At 47.6% G+C, this 18,663-nt stretch overlaps 2 protein-coding genes across 2 annotated transcripts in view; one reads left to right on the forward strand and one right to left on the reverse strand.

Moving 5' to 3' along the window:
- Nucleotides 1-942: 942 nt before the first annotated feature.
- On the reverse strand, nucleotides 943-13,844 carry LOC137377873 (salivary glue protein Sgs-3-like). The gene is made up of 2 exons (XM_068047942.1): nucleotides 13,789-13,844; nucleotides 943-3,479 (listed from the first exon to the last, which is right to left on the reverse strand). The coding sequence occupies exon 2, from the start codon at nucleotides 2,080-2,082 to the stop codon at nucleotides 943-945; it is 1,140 nt and encodes a 379-aa protein (XP_067904043.1). The 5' UTR covers nucleotides 2,083-3,479; nucleotides 13,789-13,844.
- Nucleotides 3,303-18,663, forward strand: part of LOC137377874 (ras-related protein Rab-39B) — a 37,105-nt gene continuing 21,744 nt past the window's right edge. Inside the window, exon 1 of the mRNA XM_068047943.1 lies at nucleotides 3,303-3,517. Coding sequence (XP_067904044.1) covers nucleotides 3,303-3,517 — 215 coding nt within the window. The remainder of the gene's footprint in view (nucleotides 3,518-18,663) is intronic.

Genomic DNA, 18,663 nt, shown 5'->3' on the forward strand with positions numbered 1-18,663 from the left:
GAGTGCGGTGGATGCCGCGACATTGAGTAAATTTAAGGAGGAGATAGACAGACAGATTTTTAATCAGTAATGGGTTGAAGGGTTATGGAGAACGGGCAGGAAAGTGGAGTTGAGGCCAAGATGAGATCAGCCATGATCGTATTGAATGGCGGAGCAGGCTTGAGGGGCTGAATTGCCTACTCCTGCTCCTAGTTCTTATGACCTTATGATGCTCCTGACTAGTGCTTTGTAGGTGGTGGACTTTGGAGAATCAGGACGTGAGTCACTTGCCACAGAATTCCCAGCCTCAGACCTGCTGATATGGCTATTTATGTGTCTGGTCCAGTTGCGATATGGTCAATGGTGACCAAACCCCACCCCCCAAGGATGTTGATGGTGGGGGACTCAAGGACAATGCTATTGAATGTCAAGGGGAGACAGTTAAACTCTTGTTGGAGATGGTCAATTTAAAATTATGCCCCCTTGTTTTGGACTCCTGATCAGAGGAAATGGTTTCTCTGTCAAATCCTATGATCATCCTCTTCCGAGCCTCATGTTCCAGGGATCTGGAGAGTTTGCTGTGTGCTGTAACCCCTACACCCTTGATTCTTTCTAGAGTTAATATTGGCCCTCATGTACATGTATACAAATATAGAAAGAAAAACGGCAAATGCTGTGATTCTGAAATAAAAGCTGAATGTTTTGGAAGTGCACAGCAGGCATTTTTATTATTATTTGAAAGAGAAAATACAGATAAATGTATCAGGAATGGCACTTCATCAGGCACTCCTGATAAAGTGTCTCACCTGAAACATTATCTCAACATCCTGTCATATATTTAAACATATTTATCTATATGTATATATATCCCACACTGTCTATTTGTACTCTATTGTAAACTTGATTTTAGAAAATTGAATTTTCTTTTTTTCTTAATTAAAACATAATGAAAACAACTGTTTATTACACTTTCATTAGGTAAGGCAAAATCATACCGATTCTAAAATCAGCTTTGAAATGAACATGTGGACCATTACTTGGTAAATACACGCACACTGCAATTGCAAGGCCTGGTTGCAATGGGCTAGTTGTTGCAGGGAAGGAGGAGGCTGCCTGTGCTGTAGATGGTTTTGATGTTGCAGGATAAGAGGAGGCTGCCTGTGCTGTAGATGGTTTTGATGTTGCAGGATAAGAGGAGGCTGCCTGTGCTGTAGATGGTTTTGATGTTGCAGGATAAGAGGAGGCTGCCTGTGCTGTAGATGGTTTTGATGTTGCAGGATAAGAGGAGGCTGCCTGTGCTGTAGATGGTTTTGATGTTGCAGGGTAGGAGGAGGCTGCCTGTGCTGTCGATGGTTTTGATGTTGCAGGATAAGAGGAGGCTGCCTGTGCTGTAGATGGTTTTGATGTTGCAGGATCAGAGGAGGCTGCCTGTGCTGTAGATGGTTTTGATGTTGCAGGGTAGGAGGAGGCTGCCTGTGCTGTCGATGGTGCTGATGTTGCAGGGTAGGAGGAGGCTGCCTGTGCTGTAGATGGTGCTGATGTTGCAGGGTAGGAGGAGGCTGCCTGTGCTGTAGATGGTGCTGATGTTGCAGGGTAAGAGGAGGCTGCCTGTGCTGTAGATGGTTTTGATGTTGCAGGGTAGGAGGAGGCTGCCTGTGCTGTAGATGGTGCTGATGTTGCAGGGTAGGAGGAGGCTGCCTGTGCTGTAGATGGTTTTGATGTTGCAGGGTAGGAGGAGGCTGCCTGTGCTGTAGATGGTGCTGCTGTTGCAGGGTAGGAGGAGGCTGCCTGTGCTGTAGATGGTGTTGATGTTGCAGGGTAAGAGGAGGCTGCCTGTGCTGTAGATGGTGCTGATGTTGCAGGGTAGGAGGAGGCTGCCTGTGCTGTAGATGGTGCTGATGTTGCAGGGTAGGAGGAGGCTGCCTGTGCTGTAGATGGTGCTGATGTTGCAGGGTAGGAGGAGGCTGCCTGTGCTGTAGATGGTGCTGATGTTGCAGGGTAAGAGGAGGCTGCCTGTGCTGTGGATGGTGCTGATGTTGCAGCGATTTCATCAGCTTTCGCCCAGAGCTGCAACCAGCTAAAAACAGTTTGTGACTCCTGCATCAGTGAGCGTGAGGGAGGAGAGGCTGCAAACACATCCCCGGGGACAGCTCAGCACCATCTTCCACCCATCCCCTGCTGTCATTGCCCCAGTGTCGGGAACCTGTCGTTTTCGGCCTGATCGCCATTTAATTGTTTGATATTTTAAAACCCTGTGTTTTTTCCCCCCATCCTCTGCGGTTCCCGGAGTGAAGGACGCTGCCGCCATCGTTACTGTTCCAAGCAGGAGAGTAAGCTTTTCCGCTGCATCCATTGTAATTCGTAGTTATTTTTGCAAATCAATTTTTGCTGCTTAATTGCAATCTGTTTGTAATGTATATTCAGATATATTAATGTTTCGTTAAAAAAAACATAAATTCTCCCGGAAAATTCTGTATTTTTGTGTTTAGTTTACAGAAGTGTTGTGATTGCCATCAAATCTCTTGTTTCCTCGATGCGGCTGTTTCTCTCTCTCTGAGCAGAGCGATGGGAGCGACCTTGGAAGGAACAAGTAGCCATTATTTGGAAACTGGGAGCTTGGCCAGGCTTTAACCCCAGCGCACCATCGCTGTCCATTGATCGCCAATTCTTGCATTCGAAGCGAGCCATGCAACAGTAAATCTAATTCTTCTTATTGCCTGAATCTCAGTGAACTGCTCCCCCTCCCTTCCTTCCTCCTCCATGATTCTGACAGCTCGGTGCTGCTTGAATGTCTTTCTCCTGGTCGATATTGAGGAAGATTTAAAGATGGAGACTGCATGAGTACCATCCGAGGTGTGATATAGTGAGAGCAGCAAGCTGGGAATCCAACGCGACTGCATGCAAATAAATAACAACAGCAATAGCAACAGACAATATCCATTTCAGAGGATCCTAAGCTGAGCCGTTTTGCAATACTGGAAGCTTGTCCAAACAAGGATATTCATCTGGCGATGTGAGGAAATTGAGGAAGGAATGGACTGATTCTAGGACTGCAACAGCTTTTTGTGTCTGCAAATGCTGGTTTTTGAGCAGTTGATCATGATAATCTGCCTATAGAGGATAGGAATCGGTCCAACTCGTGCTGCCCTAGAGACTCACAGTGGGGCCAGAAGGTTTCTGTTTTTGCCTGTGTGCTTGATATATGGTTGATGTTTAGGCAATCTCGGTAACCTGGGCACACAGTGATATTGGCTATAGACTTACTCCTTTTGGGCTGAAATATTTATCCATTTTGATTAGAGGTAATAGCAATATCTGAGAAGATGGAGGCTATTTGGGTGTATCAGTTCAGGCTGATAGTCATTGGGGACTCCACAGTGGGAAAGTCATGCCTGATCCGTCGTTTCACCGAGGGGCGCTTTGCCCAAGTGTCAGACCCCACGGTCGGGGTGGATTTCTTCTCGAGGCTGGTGGAGATCGAGCCAGGGAAACGGATTAAGCTGCAGATTTGGGACACAGCTGGTCAGGAGAGATTCAGGTAAGTTTAAATCTCCAGTACATCTGAGGAAAACCTTAAAAGTAGTTGTATTTTACTGAAATAGCCGATAATCATGAGGTATAAAGGGGCAAACCAATATATTTGGAAATATGTCATTGTTGTGCGTTCTTTCGTTTTATGCTTTAGATGCTGGAGCAGACATTTTTTGCAGAAGCCCCTTTGGTATGATATCATGAGTTTCCACTCCCATGATGCCACAAATAGAGGTTGCTCTCTGCAGATAAACAGTTCCATTCACTGTGTCACTGAAGTCACCACTTCAGAGCAGTGAGTTTCAAACTCTTTGTGTGAGGGATTCCTCCAAATAGTGACACATTACCAGCATCCCTCCAAATATTGACAGGTTACCAGAACCCCCTACAAATATTGACAGGTTCTCAGCATTCCCTGCAAATATTGTTGCAATACCAATGCCTGTGCTAATACTGACACATTCCCAGCACCCTTGCAAATATTGACATGTCACCAGCACCCCTGCCAATATTGACGCATTCACAGCAACCCTCAAATATTGACATGTCACCAGCATCCCTGCCAATATTAACACATTCCCAGCAACCCTGCAAATATTGGTATGTTACCAGAACCCCTGTAAATATTGACACAATACAAGCATTCCCTGCAAATATTGACATATTCCAGCATTCCCTGCAAATCTTGAAATGTTACCAGCACCCCTACAAATAATGTCACAATACCAGCACCTGTGCAAATATTGACATGTTACCATCACCCCTGCAAATACTGACACATTCCCAGAATCCCCTGAAAATATTGACATTTTCCCAGGATCTTCAGTCCTATTTTTTGAAAGTTATTGTCAGCCATCCAAAGGAAGTTGTTGTTCTCATTGTAGAAAACATCTTTTATTAGTATACAGCAACAGAAATAATGTAAGCTAATACCGATAGCAAAGAATATAAAATTCTCTGTGCTCATGGTATGTCCAGCCCCAGATATCAAAACCTGATGATCCATCGGATCCAAGGACCCCATTTTGAAAAACTAAACACGAAAGCTGTTGTTTAGATATTTTCGGTTGCACTCTTCCTGATGTGACACCATGAATGATGAGTGGTATCTACAGTCATCTACCCTCCATTTCCATTCACAAGACCACGTAAGAGAGAATTCCACACAAAATACCTGTTGCAGAATGCCTCTAAATATAAAACCTGGTGACTGAGAAGCATTAGTAAATCTACACATGTCTAATGCTGTGTTGATTAATTCCTTTAAATAATATTTGGTTATAAGCAACACTGAGGGCTTTGTGGCTAAATAGATATACAGATAATTAAATACCATGTGGAATATAGTGGTGGTTTCTAAACTGCTGTGATAATGGAAGAATCATGCCAATGAAAGGAACTATTTTGGATGAATATTATGGATAAAAGATAAGGGGAGAAAGATATTCTAGTTTTGTGTAACTTACCTTTGAGAGGCATCACCCCTGTATGTAAATGGATACGTTCTTTCCATTTTGAGACAACTGCAGATCAAGCGGAATGGTCAGAAATTTTTCAACCAACTGTAGTTCCCAGCAGGAGAATAGTGCAAGACACTCATGATAAAGTGTGGCTGGCTGAATGCATCTTTTAAAAATCCTGGTAAACCAACCAGGAAAATCCAGAAGTACACTCTTTGTACAAAGGTGGAGCTAGCTGCGGAAGCACTGCAGGTTAGCACAGGAAAACCAACACAGGGGAAAAATAAGAGCTGAGGGCTGAGAGAAAACGCGCAAAAAGAAAAATGCCAGAAAAAAATACATTATAAGTAAAGGCTCAGTCAACAGCAGAATAGTAAAATGTCCCAAACCGTTCACTAGTGTGTTATTAGAAATAAATTTGACAGTAAGCCACATAATGATTTATTAGGACAGGTAAACAGAAGCTTGATCAAAGAGGTAGGTTTTCAGGAGCATTTTAAAGCAGGAGACTGATTTGGAGAGGTGGAGAGTTTTAGGATTGGTATTCCAGAGCTGTCGGTAATGGTGGGACAAAGGAAATCAGTAATGCTCAAAAGATTAAAATTGGACGAATGCACTGCTTTTAGAGGGTTGTAGAGCTGGAGCAGGTTACAGAGATAGGGTGGGGTGAGGTCATGGAGGGATTTGAACAACAGGGTGATCATTCTAAATTTGCGCATTGTTGGACTGGGAGCCAATGTAGGTCAGCAAGCACCAGGGTGATTGGGTGAACAGGATTTTGGCGAGTTAGGTTAGGAACAGCAGAGTTTTGGATAAACTTAAGTTTACAGAGGGTGGAAGATGGGAGGCCAACCAGGAGACCGTTGGAATAGTCGAATCTTGAGATAGCAGGCGATGTGGGGGTCAGCAGTAGATAGGTTGAGACAAATAGCATTACAGAGATTGAAGTAGGTGGTTTTGGAGTTGATGAGGATATGGAGTCAGAAGCTCAGCTTAGGTTAAAATAGGATGCTGAGGTTGTGAACAGTCTGGTTCAGCCTGAGATAGTGACCGGAATGGGGAAGGGATCACTGCCTATGGAACAGAGTTTGTGGTGCGGACTGAAAACAATGGGTTTGGCCTTTCCAATATTTAATTGGTGGAAATCTCTGCTCATCTGACACTGGATAGCAGATAAACTGTGTGACAAATCAGGGTCAAGAGAGGTGGTGGTGCGATAGCACTGGGTGCTGCCAGCATACATGTGGAATCTGACATGTTTTCATATGATGTTGCTGTGAGATAGCATGGAGATGTGGGTTGGGAAGGGGAATCCTTCAGGGACTCCAGAGGTAATAGTGTGGGAGTTGGAAGAAAAGCTTTTGCAGGAGATTCTATGGCTACGTGTGGATAGATAAGAATGGAACCAGAGAAGGGCAGGCTCACTCAGCTAGACAATGGAGGTGAGGCATTGGAGGAAGATTGTGTAGTCAACCATGTCAAAGGCTGCAAACAGGTCAAGAGAGATGAGAAAGAATAGCACACCATGGTCATAGTCACATAGGATGTCATTTGTGATTTTGTTAAGGGTTGTTTCAGTGCTGTGGCAGGGGTAGAAATCTAATTGGCGAGGTTCAAACATGTATGTATGTTGAAGTATATACATGTTGAAGTATCCAGACCAAATCTCTGCTCAGTGAATTTGGATACCATGGATGTAGAGGTCAGGCCTCTCCTTATAAGATCAATCACCACAATGATTCTTTTTCCTTTCTTGTTCTATCCTTTGGATGAGAATTAAACCTATCTCAGTTTGATGGTAAACCTATCACACTTGCCTTGTCGGGCGGATATAAAAGATCACATGGCACTGTTTTCAAAGATGGGGCTCAAGGGTTGATTTGAGAGTCCCTGTTGTCCACATGGATACTGTCTGTAACATTTTGCATTCAGTCTGTCCAGCTGATGCCTCTTTTGTTCAGAGAATGAGGAAAGTGTTGTCACTTGTAAAGATAATATTTTCAACTCTTTCATGGGAAAATTAGGAACAGTAAACCCAGCTCCGCCATTCAATGAGAACGTAGCTGTGAGAAGGACACAAAGGGCGGAATCCTACCACCTTAAGAAGATTCTCGGGTGTCGGGTCCATGTGTAGGTCCCGACCTCGATGGTGTCCACATCCCGCCCACGTGTGCAATTTTCCCAGAGGTGTCTAATTAATTGGGCTCCGCAGGTAGGAGGGCCAATCAGATCACCCGAGGCTGTGGGCAGCCAGCAGCCCCACCAGGAAAGGTGATACTGTTGATGTAGGAAGGAGACAGCGAGGGCACCTAAGATGGAGGCACCCTCTGAAGAATTTTAAAAATCAGTAAAAATAAGTATGTTCAGAGCTGCAGGGCCATCATTGTGGAGGGGGAAACCCTCTACAGGATAACCTACGGTCACAGCTATAGCCCTCTCACAGCTGCAGCTTCAGGGTTGAGGGGAAATTAAAGGAGGCCTCACTGGCACCCCCACACACCCCAGGCTGCCATTGGGAGGCTGGCTCCAGCCATCTGCTGGGCTACAACCTCAGTGGGAGACCAGTCTGCCATCGGGAAGATCCCAGTGGCATGACCATTCTGCTCCCAATTAGGCACTTAATTGCCAATAATTGGAGGATGCGTAGCTGTTGCTATTCTGAACACGCCTCCAGCAAGATCGCTCGGAGGTGGGAATGCATCGGGTAGACAACCCAACATGCAACTTTGACAAATTCCCTTTCCTCATGCCTCCAAAGCTGCCTCCGAGTGACAGATGGAATTCCACCTAAAGAGTCTGCAAAGGGATTATGGATAGGTTAAGTGAGTGTGCAAGAAGGTGGCAGATGGAGTACGATGTGGAGATATGTGAGGTTATTCACTTTGGTAGGAAGAATAGAAGAACAGAATATTTTTAAATGGTGTGAAACTGTTAAATGTTGGTGTTCAGAGGGATTTGGATGTTCTTGTACATGAAACACAGAAAGTTAACATGCAGGTACAGCAAATAATTAGGAAGGCAGATGGTATGTTGGCATTTATTGCAAGGGAATTGGAGTATAAGAATAAAGAAGTCTTGCTACAGTTGTACAGGGCTTTAGTAACACCAAAGCTGGAGTACTGTGTACAGTTTTGAACTCCACACCTAAGGAAGGATATACTTGCCTTAGAGGGGGTGCAACAAAGGTTCACTAGGTTGATTCCTAGGATGAAGGGATTGTCCTGTGAAGAGAGATTGAGTAAATTGGGCCTATATTCTCTGGAGCTTTGAAGAATGAGAAGTGATCATATTGAAACATATAACTTTCTGAGAGGGCTAGATAGGGTAGATGCTGAGAGGCTGTTGCCCCAGACAGCACCGTCCAGAACTAGGGGGCATAACCTCAGGATAATGGGTCAGCCATTTAGGACTGAGACGAGGAGAAATTCCTTCACTCAGAGGGTTGCAAATCTTTGGAATTCTCCACCCCAGTGGGGTGTGGATTTTCAGTCATTGAGTATATCAAAGGCTGTGATCGATAGATTTTTGGACTCTTAAAGGAATTAAGGGATTTGGGAATCGGGCAGGAAATTGGAGTTGAGGTCAAAGATCACTACTCTCAAGGGCTGTATGCCCTACTCCTGCTCCTATTTCTTACGTTCCTATGACCAGTGCTGGAAAATGGGATTAGAATAGATAAGTGCTTAATGGCCGGCACAGACACAATGGGCTGAAGGGCCTATTTCTGTGCTGTATAACTCTATGACTGTCTGACCAAAGCTTCTGCAATTTCCTCACATAATACCCTAAGATAGAAAATATCAGTTCCTGGAGATTCATCTATCCTAAGTTCTATTATTTCCTCCATTATCATTTCTGAGTGGCAGGAGCGCCAGCCTCGGTGGGGAGACACAGAAGCGTGCAGAGAGGATTGCAACCAACGTCCTGTGCGAAGAAGAGTTTACCCACCATAGAGGGTCTACATACCGTGGCTCAGCTACCTTCAGATGTTGGAGCAGCAGCAGTGACACCGAAGACCGCATCTCTTCAGGGAGGCCATCACAGAGCTGTGTGCCATGTTGCAAGTCGAGCTGAGCCCCATGGGAAGTGGTGGGCACCTAAAGCCTATGGCACAGAAGGTCACCATGGTCCTGAATTTCTATGCCTCAGGATCACTCCAGTGATCCACTGGAGATATGTGTGGGATCTCCCAGTCTGTGGCTCATCACTGCATCAAGGTGGTCACCAATGCCATGTTTAAGAGGGCCAGCCAATATGTGTGCGTTTGCACCGATTCAGTCAGGCTGAGAGGACTATCAGGATTCATGGTCATAACAGGATTTCCTCAGGGGCAGGGAGTAATCGACTGCATGCATGTGGTCATCAAGGCTCCCACTGACCAGCCTGTAGTCTTCACAAACAGGAAGGGCTTCCACTCACTCAATATACAACTGGTCTGTGACCACCTCAAGTGCTCCCTCCAGATCTGTGCAAGGTTCCTGGGAAACAGCCACAAAACCTACTTACTAAGGCAGTCTCAGGTGCCAGACCTTTTCAGATCCCCCTGCGCACTTTCAAGAATGGATACTGGGTGACAAGGGCTACCCACAGCAGGATGTGCAGTTCAGATACCTAGACAGATTTGGTGGAGCACTACAGTGTGCCACAGCAAGGGTCTTGTATATCGTTGTGGTGTGCTGTGCCCTACACAATCTGGTGCTCCAGAGGGGAGAGCAATTGCATAATGAGGAAATGGAGGGAGGTTGCTGACTTTGCTGCCCCATGGCTGGAGATGACCTTGGCCATCATTCTGTAGCTGCCTAAGGCCTGGAGGGCCCAGGCATATTGAAGGCCTCCTGCACAAGTGCAGGGGTCTGCTCTGTTGTTGTGGCTGAGTGAGGCACTGGTGTCACTGACAGAGGGGCTAAGGTCCACACCAGCAGCCCTGAGAGGAGTCCAGATGCATCAGGCAACCACTCCTCCTCTCTTTCAAGGCACACCTGTACCACCCGTCTCACCTGAGGTATGCGAGGACCTGGCGGTAATTCCAGGCGCCTCAGCCTCCCCTCGCCAACCCATTGCTCTACAGAGTTCATGGAAGAGGCAATGGCATGCAGGTCTGTGCACATCTCTGGCATCCACTGAGCAGTCTGCTGGATATGGCTCTCCATGAGGGTTACCATCTCTCCATGGAGGAAGCCATGCACACATACACCAAAAACATGGTGGCACACATGACCTGGATGAACTCCTCCATCATCCGTGCATGGGTGTGCATATCCTCTGGAATCTCTGCCGTATGTTCCCTCAACTCCCACTGCATTTGATGCCTTGCTGACGACTCCAGATGCACGTCATCATCCTGAGGCTCAGCATCACTGGGCCCTTAAACAGTCCTCTGAGCATCGGTGGCCTCAGCTGTCACAGCCTCCGTCAGCTGTTCAGACGGGACTGTGCTACGCTCACCAGATTGTAACTCCAGATCTACTCGCGAACACATAGCCACCAATGTGAGAGTATCTACACTGGTGGAAGGTGCAGGGGAATGATGTGACAGTGGATCCTGAGGCTCCTTGGTCTTTGCAGCTGGCTGCTCTTCTCTTCGACCTGCATGAGAAAATAATTCAATTCGAGGATAATGAGCATTCCATCACGTCCTTCAGTCCACTCCTAGGGCTGAATTTTATTGGGGTGCCACGCTCCACGGTGGCGCCCTTTGAACTCGGCAGCGTGCCCACATTTGCCAGCTGCTGCCGAGCCCCCGTGATATTAACCGCAGGGGCTCATTTCCATAGAGGCCGTGCACCGCCCCCCCCACCCCCCATATTACATGGAGAGAGGCGGGACATTCAGCGCAGTGAGAGAGTTTTTAACAGTTGTGCAGCAGGTGCTGGGACCCTATTTTAAGCGCCCCAGCACCTGCTTCCTGACAGCTATCAAAGAATACTTAACTGACTGCTGAAGAGTGGGGCTGCTGTCAATCTGGCAGCAAAGCAGAGAGTCCTGCAGAAATCCAGCAGGTCAGGCAGCATCTGTGGAGAGAGAAGCAGAGTTAACTTGTCCAAGTTCACAGACCTGAAAGTTAACTCTGCTTCTCTCTCCACAGATGCTGCCTGACCTGCTGAGTTACCCCAGCACTTTCTGCTTTGCTGTCACATACTTACCCTGCTGTGTCCCAGTGTCCTGTGAAGTTGTGATCCTCTTCTTCCACTCAAGTGTAACATTCCTTCTTGCAGGCGTGCCGCACCTGGGTGAATAATCATACATTTGCACATTCCAGGACATGAGACTTAAATAGACCATAAAAGGTATTACAGAGGTTTACAGAGAACACACTGAAACAAATGGGAATGCACAGGTGTCACAGCAATGTAAATACGTCTTTCACTAAATGTTCCTCACCAACATGTGTGTCCTTTTCTCTGTGTGAATGATGTGTGCCAGCTGGTAGCACCAATGTCACATCCCTTTGCACTGTTGGCCCTTCAGAAGAGCCAACATATGCAATAATATCATTGCCATGCCACCATTACTCATGAGCATCTCCATGGATGCAGTGACATGGACATTGGCTCAGTCAGCTGCTGCCTCTAATGGTTTACACAGGGTTGCTGCAGATGTGGACTGGTGCACAGCAGGTGAGCGAGGGTGATGTGTGGCTTGCAGAGCTCATGTCAGTTCCTATGGTGCGGAGAGCCTTTGTCTGATAAGCCACTTCCGTACATCCCTACCTCACTGTTAGCCCTGCGTGCAGAGCCTGGGTGCCATCTGCCCTCCCATGCGTCTTTCATGTTGTAGGTCTTCAGCGTCCTCATAGTCTGAGGAGGAATCCTGTTGATGTCTCTCCTCCTCATGCCAGCCCTGGCCCCTATTGGGTGCATAGTTGTGCAGAGCAGCAAAGAAAGGAGCTGGCCTTTTCGGCCCGTAGTACAGGGCATCACCCTATCCATCCAGGCATTGGAGGCACTCTTTCAGCATGCCGATCTCCTGCTCAATGGTGGCTCATGTAGCTCAGTGGCTGGCGTTGTATCTGTCCTCTGCAGCAGTGGTGGAGTCTCTCACTGGTGTTGGGAGCCATGTCTGCAAAGGATAGCCCTTAGCTCCAAGAAGCCATCCCTCCATCTGAGCTAGTTCAGTGAACAGTGGTGGCAGCCGGGACTGGCGCAAGACCCAGGTGTCATGGCAGCTGCATGGAAGCAGTCACACATTCGTAGCAAGCATCTGCTGTCATCAGATACCAGCTGCACCTAGATTGAGAGGGCTCCTTTAATGTGACGTCTGCAGGTGGTAGCCTGGTGGGAGGCCTGATGTCCACATGAGTGCAGTCTATGAACATTACAACCTATGGTTCTCCGGTAATGGTGCCAGAACCAATGGCCCTTTGGGGCTGGCTGTGAGAGTTCGTCCTGAAGCGGACATACACACTGGCGCTCTGGTGCAGGGCATCAGTGACCTCCCTGATGCAGCGGTGCACTGCTGACTGTGTGACCCCACAAAGGTCTCTGGTGGGCCCCTAAAAAGGTGCAGAGGCGTCAGGCTTGAGAAATGCTGCCACTATGAGGATCAAAGGCATGGGATGTCCACTGGAGCCCATGGGCTGCAGGTCATCCTTGAGCAGGGCACAGAGACCTGTCACCACTCTCTCTAAACGCGCAATCGCCTCTGACACTGGTGCTCTGACATCTGGTGGCATGTCATGTGGGGCCTGTAGATGCACGGAAAACGTAATGGCGATCTCCCCTTGGGGGCTGCTGCTCATGACCAGGGCCTCTACGTGGATCACACCTGCCTGTTGATATTGCCTCTGGCGCATACGGATCCTCACGAGCAGAGGATCACACAATTTAGGATGAGCCATATCTATTTCCATGTGATAAATAAAGTTGAACCCTGCATGTATTCAAAGGTTCCTAACAGGGCATGGATTGGTGTTGAAGGGTACATCAGCTGTTTTCCTGCAACAACTATGTGGCATGCCATGGAATTGCCCATTTTGGCCAACACTCAGAGTGGCACAACAAGACCACATCAAGATCCTACCAGCTGACTCGATTGCCCCCACCATCCATATAACCTAAATGTTCCTGCCGTTTCTGGCACCCTCCCCACACACAGGGTGCCTAATATGCCATTGTTCCCTCACAAACATGAACAAACACAGTGTGTACACTGTTAATGGAGGAATGGTACACAGTACCTCCCTTCATGCCAGCAGAGCTTTCCCACCAGTAATCCCAGACCCCTTCCCTTTTAGTATGCAGAGTGAGACCCCTGTGTATCCCACCCCTCCCTCCTCCCTTTTAGTATGCAAAGTGAGACCCCTTGTGTATCGCCCCCTCCCTCCTCCCTTTAAGAATGCAGAGTGAGACCCCTGAAAAGAAACTTACCTTCTGCCGCGAAACCTTCTGCCTATGCGAACCCGTCGGCTTTTCCAATTGTGAACGGGACGGCATGTGACGGCCGCTCATTCATCGAAAAATCTGGAAGTTTCAGTGGAGAGGCGGCGGGCTGCATAATTAGCAAAGGTAAGTACCGTTTACCATATGCTAATTGTGGTGCTGCCGCCATGCGGCGGGGGGGCCCGCACCGAGGTCCCACCGCCGCTGGTAATATGCGGTGGGCCCTTCGCGACATTGGGGGTCGAGGCGGGCCTCTCCCCTCAGCATTTTACCGGCCCCTGCGCCGCGACCCGTGACGTCGAGGGGCCGGTAAAATCCAGCCCCTAGTGTGGAGTTGCATGTGACCTGTGGTGAACACATAAGTACTATGCCACGTGTTTGCCAGAGGCTCTCTTATGCCCATCTATTAGCCCATTCACTTTTTTGTTTCTCCATCTCACCATCTGCAATGGAACAGCGCCTGTGCTGTCCTCCAAGCTCCAGCGCTTCTTCCTCACTGGGGATCAGGTTTAAGAGGTACGAGACGACTTCGCCAGTCTTTACCTTTTTAGATTAGATTAGAGATACAGCACTGAAACAGGCCCTTCGGCCCACCGAGTCTGTGCCGAACATCAACCACCCATTTATACTAATCCTACACTAATCCCATATTCCTACCAAACATCCCCACCTGTCTCTATATTTCCCTACCACCTACCTATACTAGTGACAGTTTATAATGGCCAATTTACCTATCAACCTGCAAGTCTTTTGGCTTGTGGGAGGAAACCGGAGCACCCGGAGAAAACCCACGCAGACACAGGGAGAACTTGCAAACTCCACACAGGCAGTACCCGGAATCGAACCCGGGTCCCTGGAGCTGTGAGGCTGCGGTGCTAACCACTGCGCCACTGTGCCGCTCTCGGGCGTTGTCGGCTGTTCTTTTCCTGCAAGCACACAGATGACCATCATTAGTTGCCCAAAAAGGATAAGCGCATCGCCTATGATGCTGGCTGCCTGACTGTCCATGATGGTCCCGCAGTATGGCTTTTGCATACGGCCATTCAAAAGTGGCAGTGCAAGAGTCACCGATATGCTGCCATGCCTGCCACAGCCAATGCTGCTGCCTGGCCCCACTGCCAGGTATCTCTTGGCATCTCTTCTCCGACTAGCTTGCCCTCGTGCCTCACCACATTTAAGCCCCTAAGATGAGCATATTGTGGTGCACCTACCTTGGCAGATTGCATGAGGGTATTCACCCTCTTGTGGCACTGGAACCAGGTTCTAGGGACGACCCCACGGTTGCTGACCTCCTCTGCATTCTTCATCCAGGCTTCCTTGGTCTTCTGGGCAGGTCTCCTTGTCCCGTTCTGGGGGAAGCGGACCTCCCACCTTACCCGAACAGCTTGGTCGAGAACCTGCAAGGGAGGTATCGCTAAACCATGCCGCTATCTGGGATCTTGCCTCTGCCATTGTTGCACCTGCCTGCTTTCTGCTGTGGTTTCTCTGAGCCTCCTTTGCTGCTGCAACAATTCAAAAGAGTGCTGGCAGCCCTTTACAGTGGTGCCAGCATTCTCAGCATCGTGACCTCACGCCATCACTGGTGCTGTACTGGACATCTCTTCTGCCTGCCGGCAATTAATTGGCCAGCCACTGCATAATCCTGCTTGGCAGCCTGCCCCCCAGCCCTCGCCGCCACCCACCCCCATCCAAACGGCAGCATCTCCTGCTTCTGGTCCCGGCAGCAGGAACGTGGACAGCGCCAAAAAATTCAGCCCTTCCTTTTCACCTAAACAATGGAACATGTTCAGAAACCCAAAAGGAATCCTATGCTCACCACGTTTTATTCAAGTGGCAGCAGCAACCAAAGATATTAAAAGAAAATATTATCAGGAAAAACCCAAATGCTGCAAACTCAACTAATGATTGTGCAAACGCAGTAAAGTGTAATTAAGAACAGAAAAAAGAGGGGTGGATTCCTACCGGCGCCCGGGTGACGGGCTGAGGGGTGGGGGGCCGTGGTTCGGTAAAATGCCAGGGAGCCGCGTCAGGATGGCTTCCCGATGCCGTTCCACCGCCAGGGAAGTTTCCCAGCAGAGGAATGGCAGTGGATCAGCTGCCCACCGACTGGAGGCAGGCGGCCAGTTTAATCAATTATAGGCCCAATTAAGGTTAATTTTCCCGGGCTGCCGGCATTTTGCCAGTTATGGAGCAGGCCCCTGCCGAATGGGGACACCTCCCTGAAGATTCCCAGGAGCAGGGGGTCATCAGAGCCGGAGGCTCCATGGCCCAAGGAGGTGTCCATCAGTAGCAAGGGCCTCCCGCACAGACACCACTGCTGGAGAGGTGTCCCCTCCAAACAGCAGAGCTGGTCTGGAGGCACCCTGACATTTCCCTTGCTGCCTCAGCAGCAGCCACCTCTCTCAGTGGTGCTGCCGAGGCTGCAGAGCTGCTGGCCCTCTGATTGGGCTGGCAGCGTGGAAGGCCCATCTGCCTTCCTTAATTGGTCACCTCCTCCGCCTGCCGCCTGTTGATTGCCTTACCGTGGCAATATCACAGGGGAAGTCCAGCCTCCTGCCCAAGCGTGCTTGGTGCCCGAAAAACTCCCTGACATCGGAACATTTCCACCCCCACCCCCCGGCTTCTGGGAAGATCCACACAAGGACATACACTCGTAACTGAAGCTGTAACTTTTGTTTCAGAACCTTACTGAGAATGTCAGGACTCGTCTACACTCGTTTTATATAGGCCTTACCTGGAGCAGCAAGTTTCGGTATGGGCCCTGATTTAAATATTTAATGAATTACAATGAGCCCCACACATGCTGATAGCATTGTCTCATATTCCAATTTGTCCTGGATCTTGCCATTGTTGGAATGGAAAAGGGTGTTAAAGGTGTTAGGCTAGGATACACATAGCTGTACTCTGATGATCTTGTCAAGAGCAACTGTAGAATCAGAAGTATTGCTATCACTGCAATATTGCAGTGCTGCCAGTAAGATACCTCTTCAAACATTGCCTACGTGGCAAGATCATATGTTATCTTGATACAGGCTAGAATATGACTGTACTTCAGTAAATAAAAAGAAATTGAAGAGGAGGGGAGAATAATTTTAAAAATGTATAACACTAGTTCTGAGCTTGGAGTGGCTGCCCCAATCCCTCATTTGCCTCCTGTACCATAATGTTTAGAGGTCGCTCCTCATAGGGGTTTAGGGGTGTTATGCTTGTTATGCTTCCTCCTGTCAGCAGTTGCTGAAGCCCACTAAATGTGGCATTCTCCTATAAGTAGATCAAAAAGCAACATGTTGGAATGAGAAAGGTAAGTGTAGATGTATGTCAATCAAGTATACAGCCAGTAAATATCCCTTATGTAAGCTTCTGAATATATAGCATAGAGGCAACTTCTGCTTGCCATTTACAGCATGATGTATTTGGACCATAGGGCATTGGTATGATAGCATTATAGAGTGCACAACAAAGAAACATGGGAATATCTGTGCACTTGGGAAGTAGTTGAAAGTTTACCCGAGTGCAAGTCATTCTTCTTCTGTGTAGCTGTACCAAGCTTACATTGAAGTTCAAGGCAGAGGAGCAGCACCAGATCTTTCAATTAGGCACTCTACAGCCTTGCAGACTGAACATTGAGTTCGATAACTTCAGACCATTACTGGCCTTTTTAATATTTTTTATTGTAAACCTTATGCCTGTTTTTCATGCAGTCAGAGCTGCTCATTATTCCGCTATTGACACTCTCTCTGGGCTAATGCTTTGTCTTTCACCACAAGCAATAACACACTCTTTGCCTTTGTCCCAGGACAGCTTTGCTATTTAATCTCTCCTGCGCTCTGCCCTATCACACACCTCTCCTTTTATTCTCTTCCCTCCACCCCCCCATCCACCACTTGCTTAAAACCTAATTCTTTTCTAACCTTTGCCAGTTCTGATGAAAGGTCACAGATGTGAAATATTCACTCTGCTTCTCTCTCCACAGATGCTGCCAGACCTGCTGAGTATTTCTAGCACCTTTTTGTTTTTATTTCAGATTTCCAGCATCTGCAGTATTTTGCTTTTATATTATTGAAGTTCTGTAAGCATACATTAGGAGGCAAGATTGTAAAGTATTTTGAAATCTGACACTTTCTTGTGCATTTGCTTCCTTGCTGTATGCATGCTTGAAATATCATTGATCCTTTCTGCCACATTCATCCATGTTACTTTTGAGGTGCCCTTCAGCGCAGGATCCCGTCACCATGAGAAAAGGACAACAATTCTATCCAACCTTTTGAAGTAGGAGTTCCAGAGCTGCATCTTGAGATGGTGCCCTGCTTCCTGTTAGCCCTATTCCAACCATTTCTCCCCTTCAGTAGCTTTAAGGTGACGAGCAGCCTTTTAATAGTTGCGAATGTCAAGACAACTTGCCCTCTTGTGCTTCATCTTCCCAGCATGTCACGCATTGAACACCTATGGTGTTGCAATAATATGCAAAAATATTGACCTTGAATTAAAGTGCAAGGTCAGTTCTCTGCATGACAGTTACGCATGGTTCCCAAGGAGCAGTGGTACTGTGCTAATGCCTCTGCACCATGCCCATGTTACTGAGCCTGCGGGCATGGATTCTGCAGTGGATAGCAAGTGTGCTTGTTGCTGGGAAATTGAGGAGTTAGAAGGCCCTGTGAAAATTTCCTACAAAGTACCAGTTCTGTGATCTCCTGCATTATGTGTGCTAGAGTGCTTGAGCTCATTTTATGCCTCAGCCTCATTAAGGCACCATATTTTAATGAATACCTAAGAAAATCTGTTAAGCAAATTTGCTCCACGTTTTGTGCATTCACTTGGAATAAAGGCAAGCAATGCTGCATGGTGATAGGGCTTTTAAAATGTCACAGGCTTTATATATTTTTTGCAATGCTTACAGTGTCTTTTTAGCAGTGTTCTATTGGACAGATTTTCCATATTTCTGAATGTTTAATTACTAATTATTTTTGAGAAAAACATTTGAAGGTCACTTTACATAATGTTTAAGGTTATTTTTAAAGTGCCTGAAAAACAGAATTTCATGATCGAGGTGGTACAAGATGAAAAAGGCATGTCAGGGAGATCAGCAAGCACCAGGCCATATCTTGAGACCTTGACACAGCCACCTTCCGGTGACCAAGGATAGCTGCCTCCATTTGCTGGGGTCTGTTCCCTAGCTACCGACACCATCCCTCTCCCTGGTATAATGCTGAGGTTAAGCCAGTCTGTTTGCAACCTTGCTGTCACATTTGACCCCAAGATGAGCTTCCGACTTCATATTCATGCCATCACTCACACCGCCTGTTACCACCTCCGTA

This window comes from Heterodontus francisci, chromosome 15 (genome assembly GCF_036365525.1).
Source record: "Heterodontus francisci isolate sHetFra1 chromosome 15, sHetFra1.hap1, whole genome shotgun sequence".
NCBI classification, from domain to species: Eukaryota; Metazoa; Chordata; class Chondrichthyes; order Heterodontiformes; family Heterodontidae; genus Heterodontus; species Heterodontus francisci.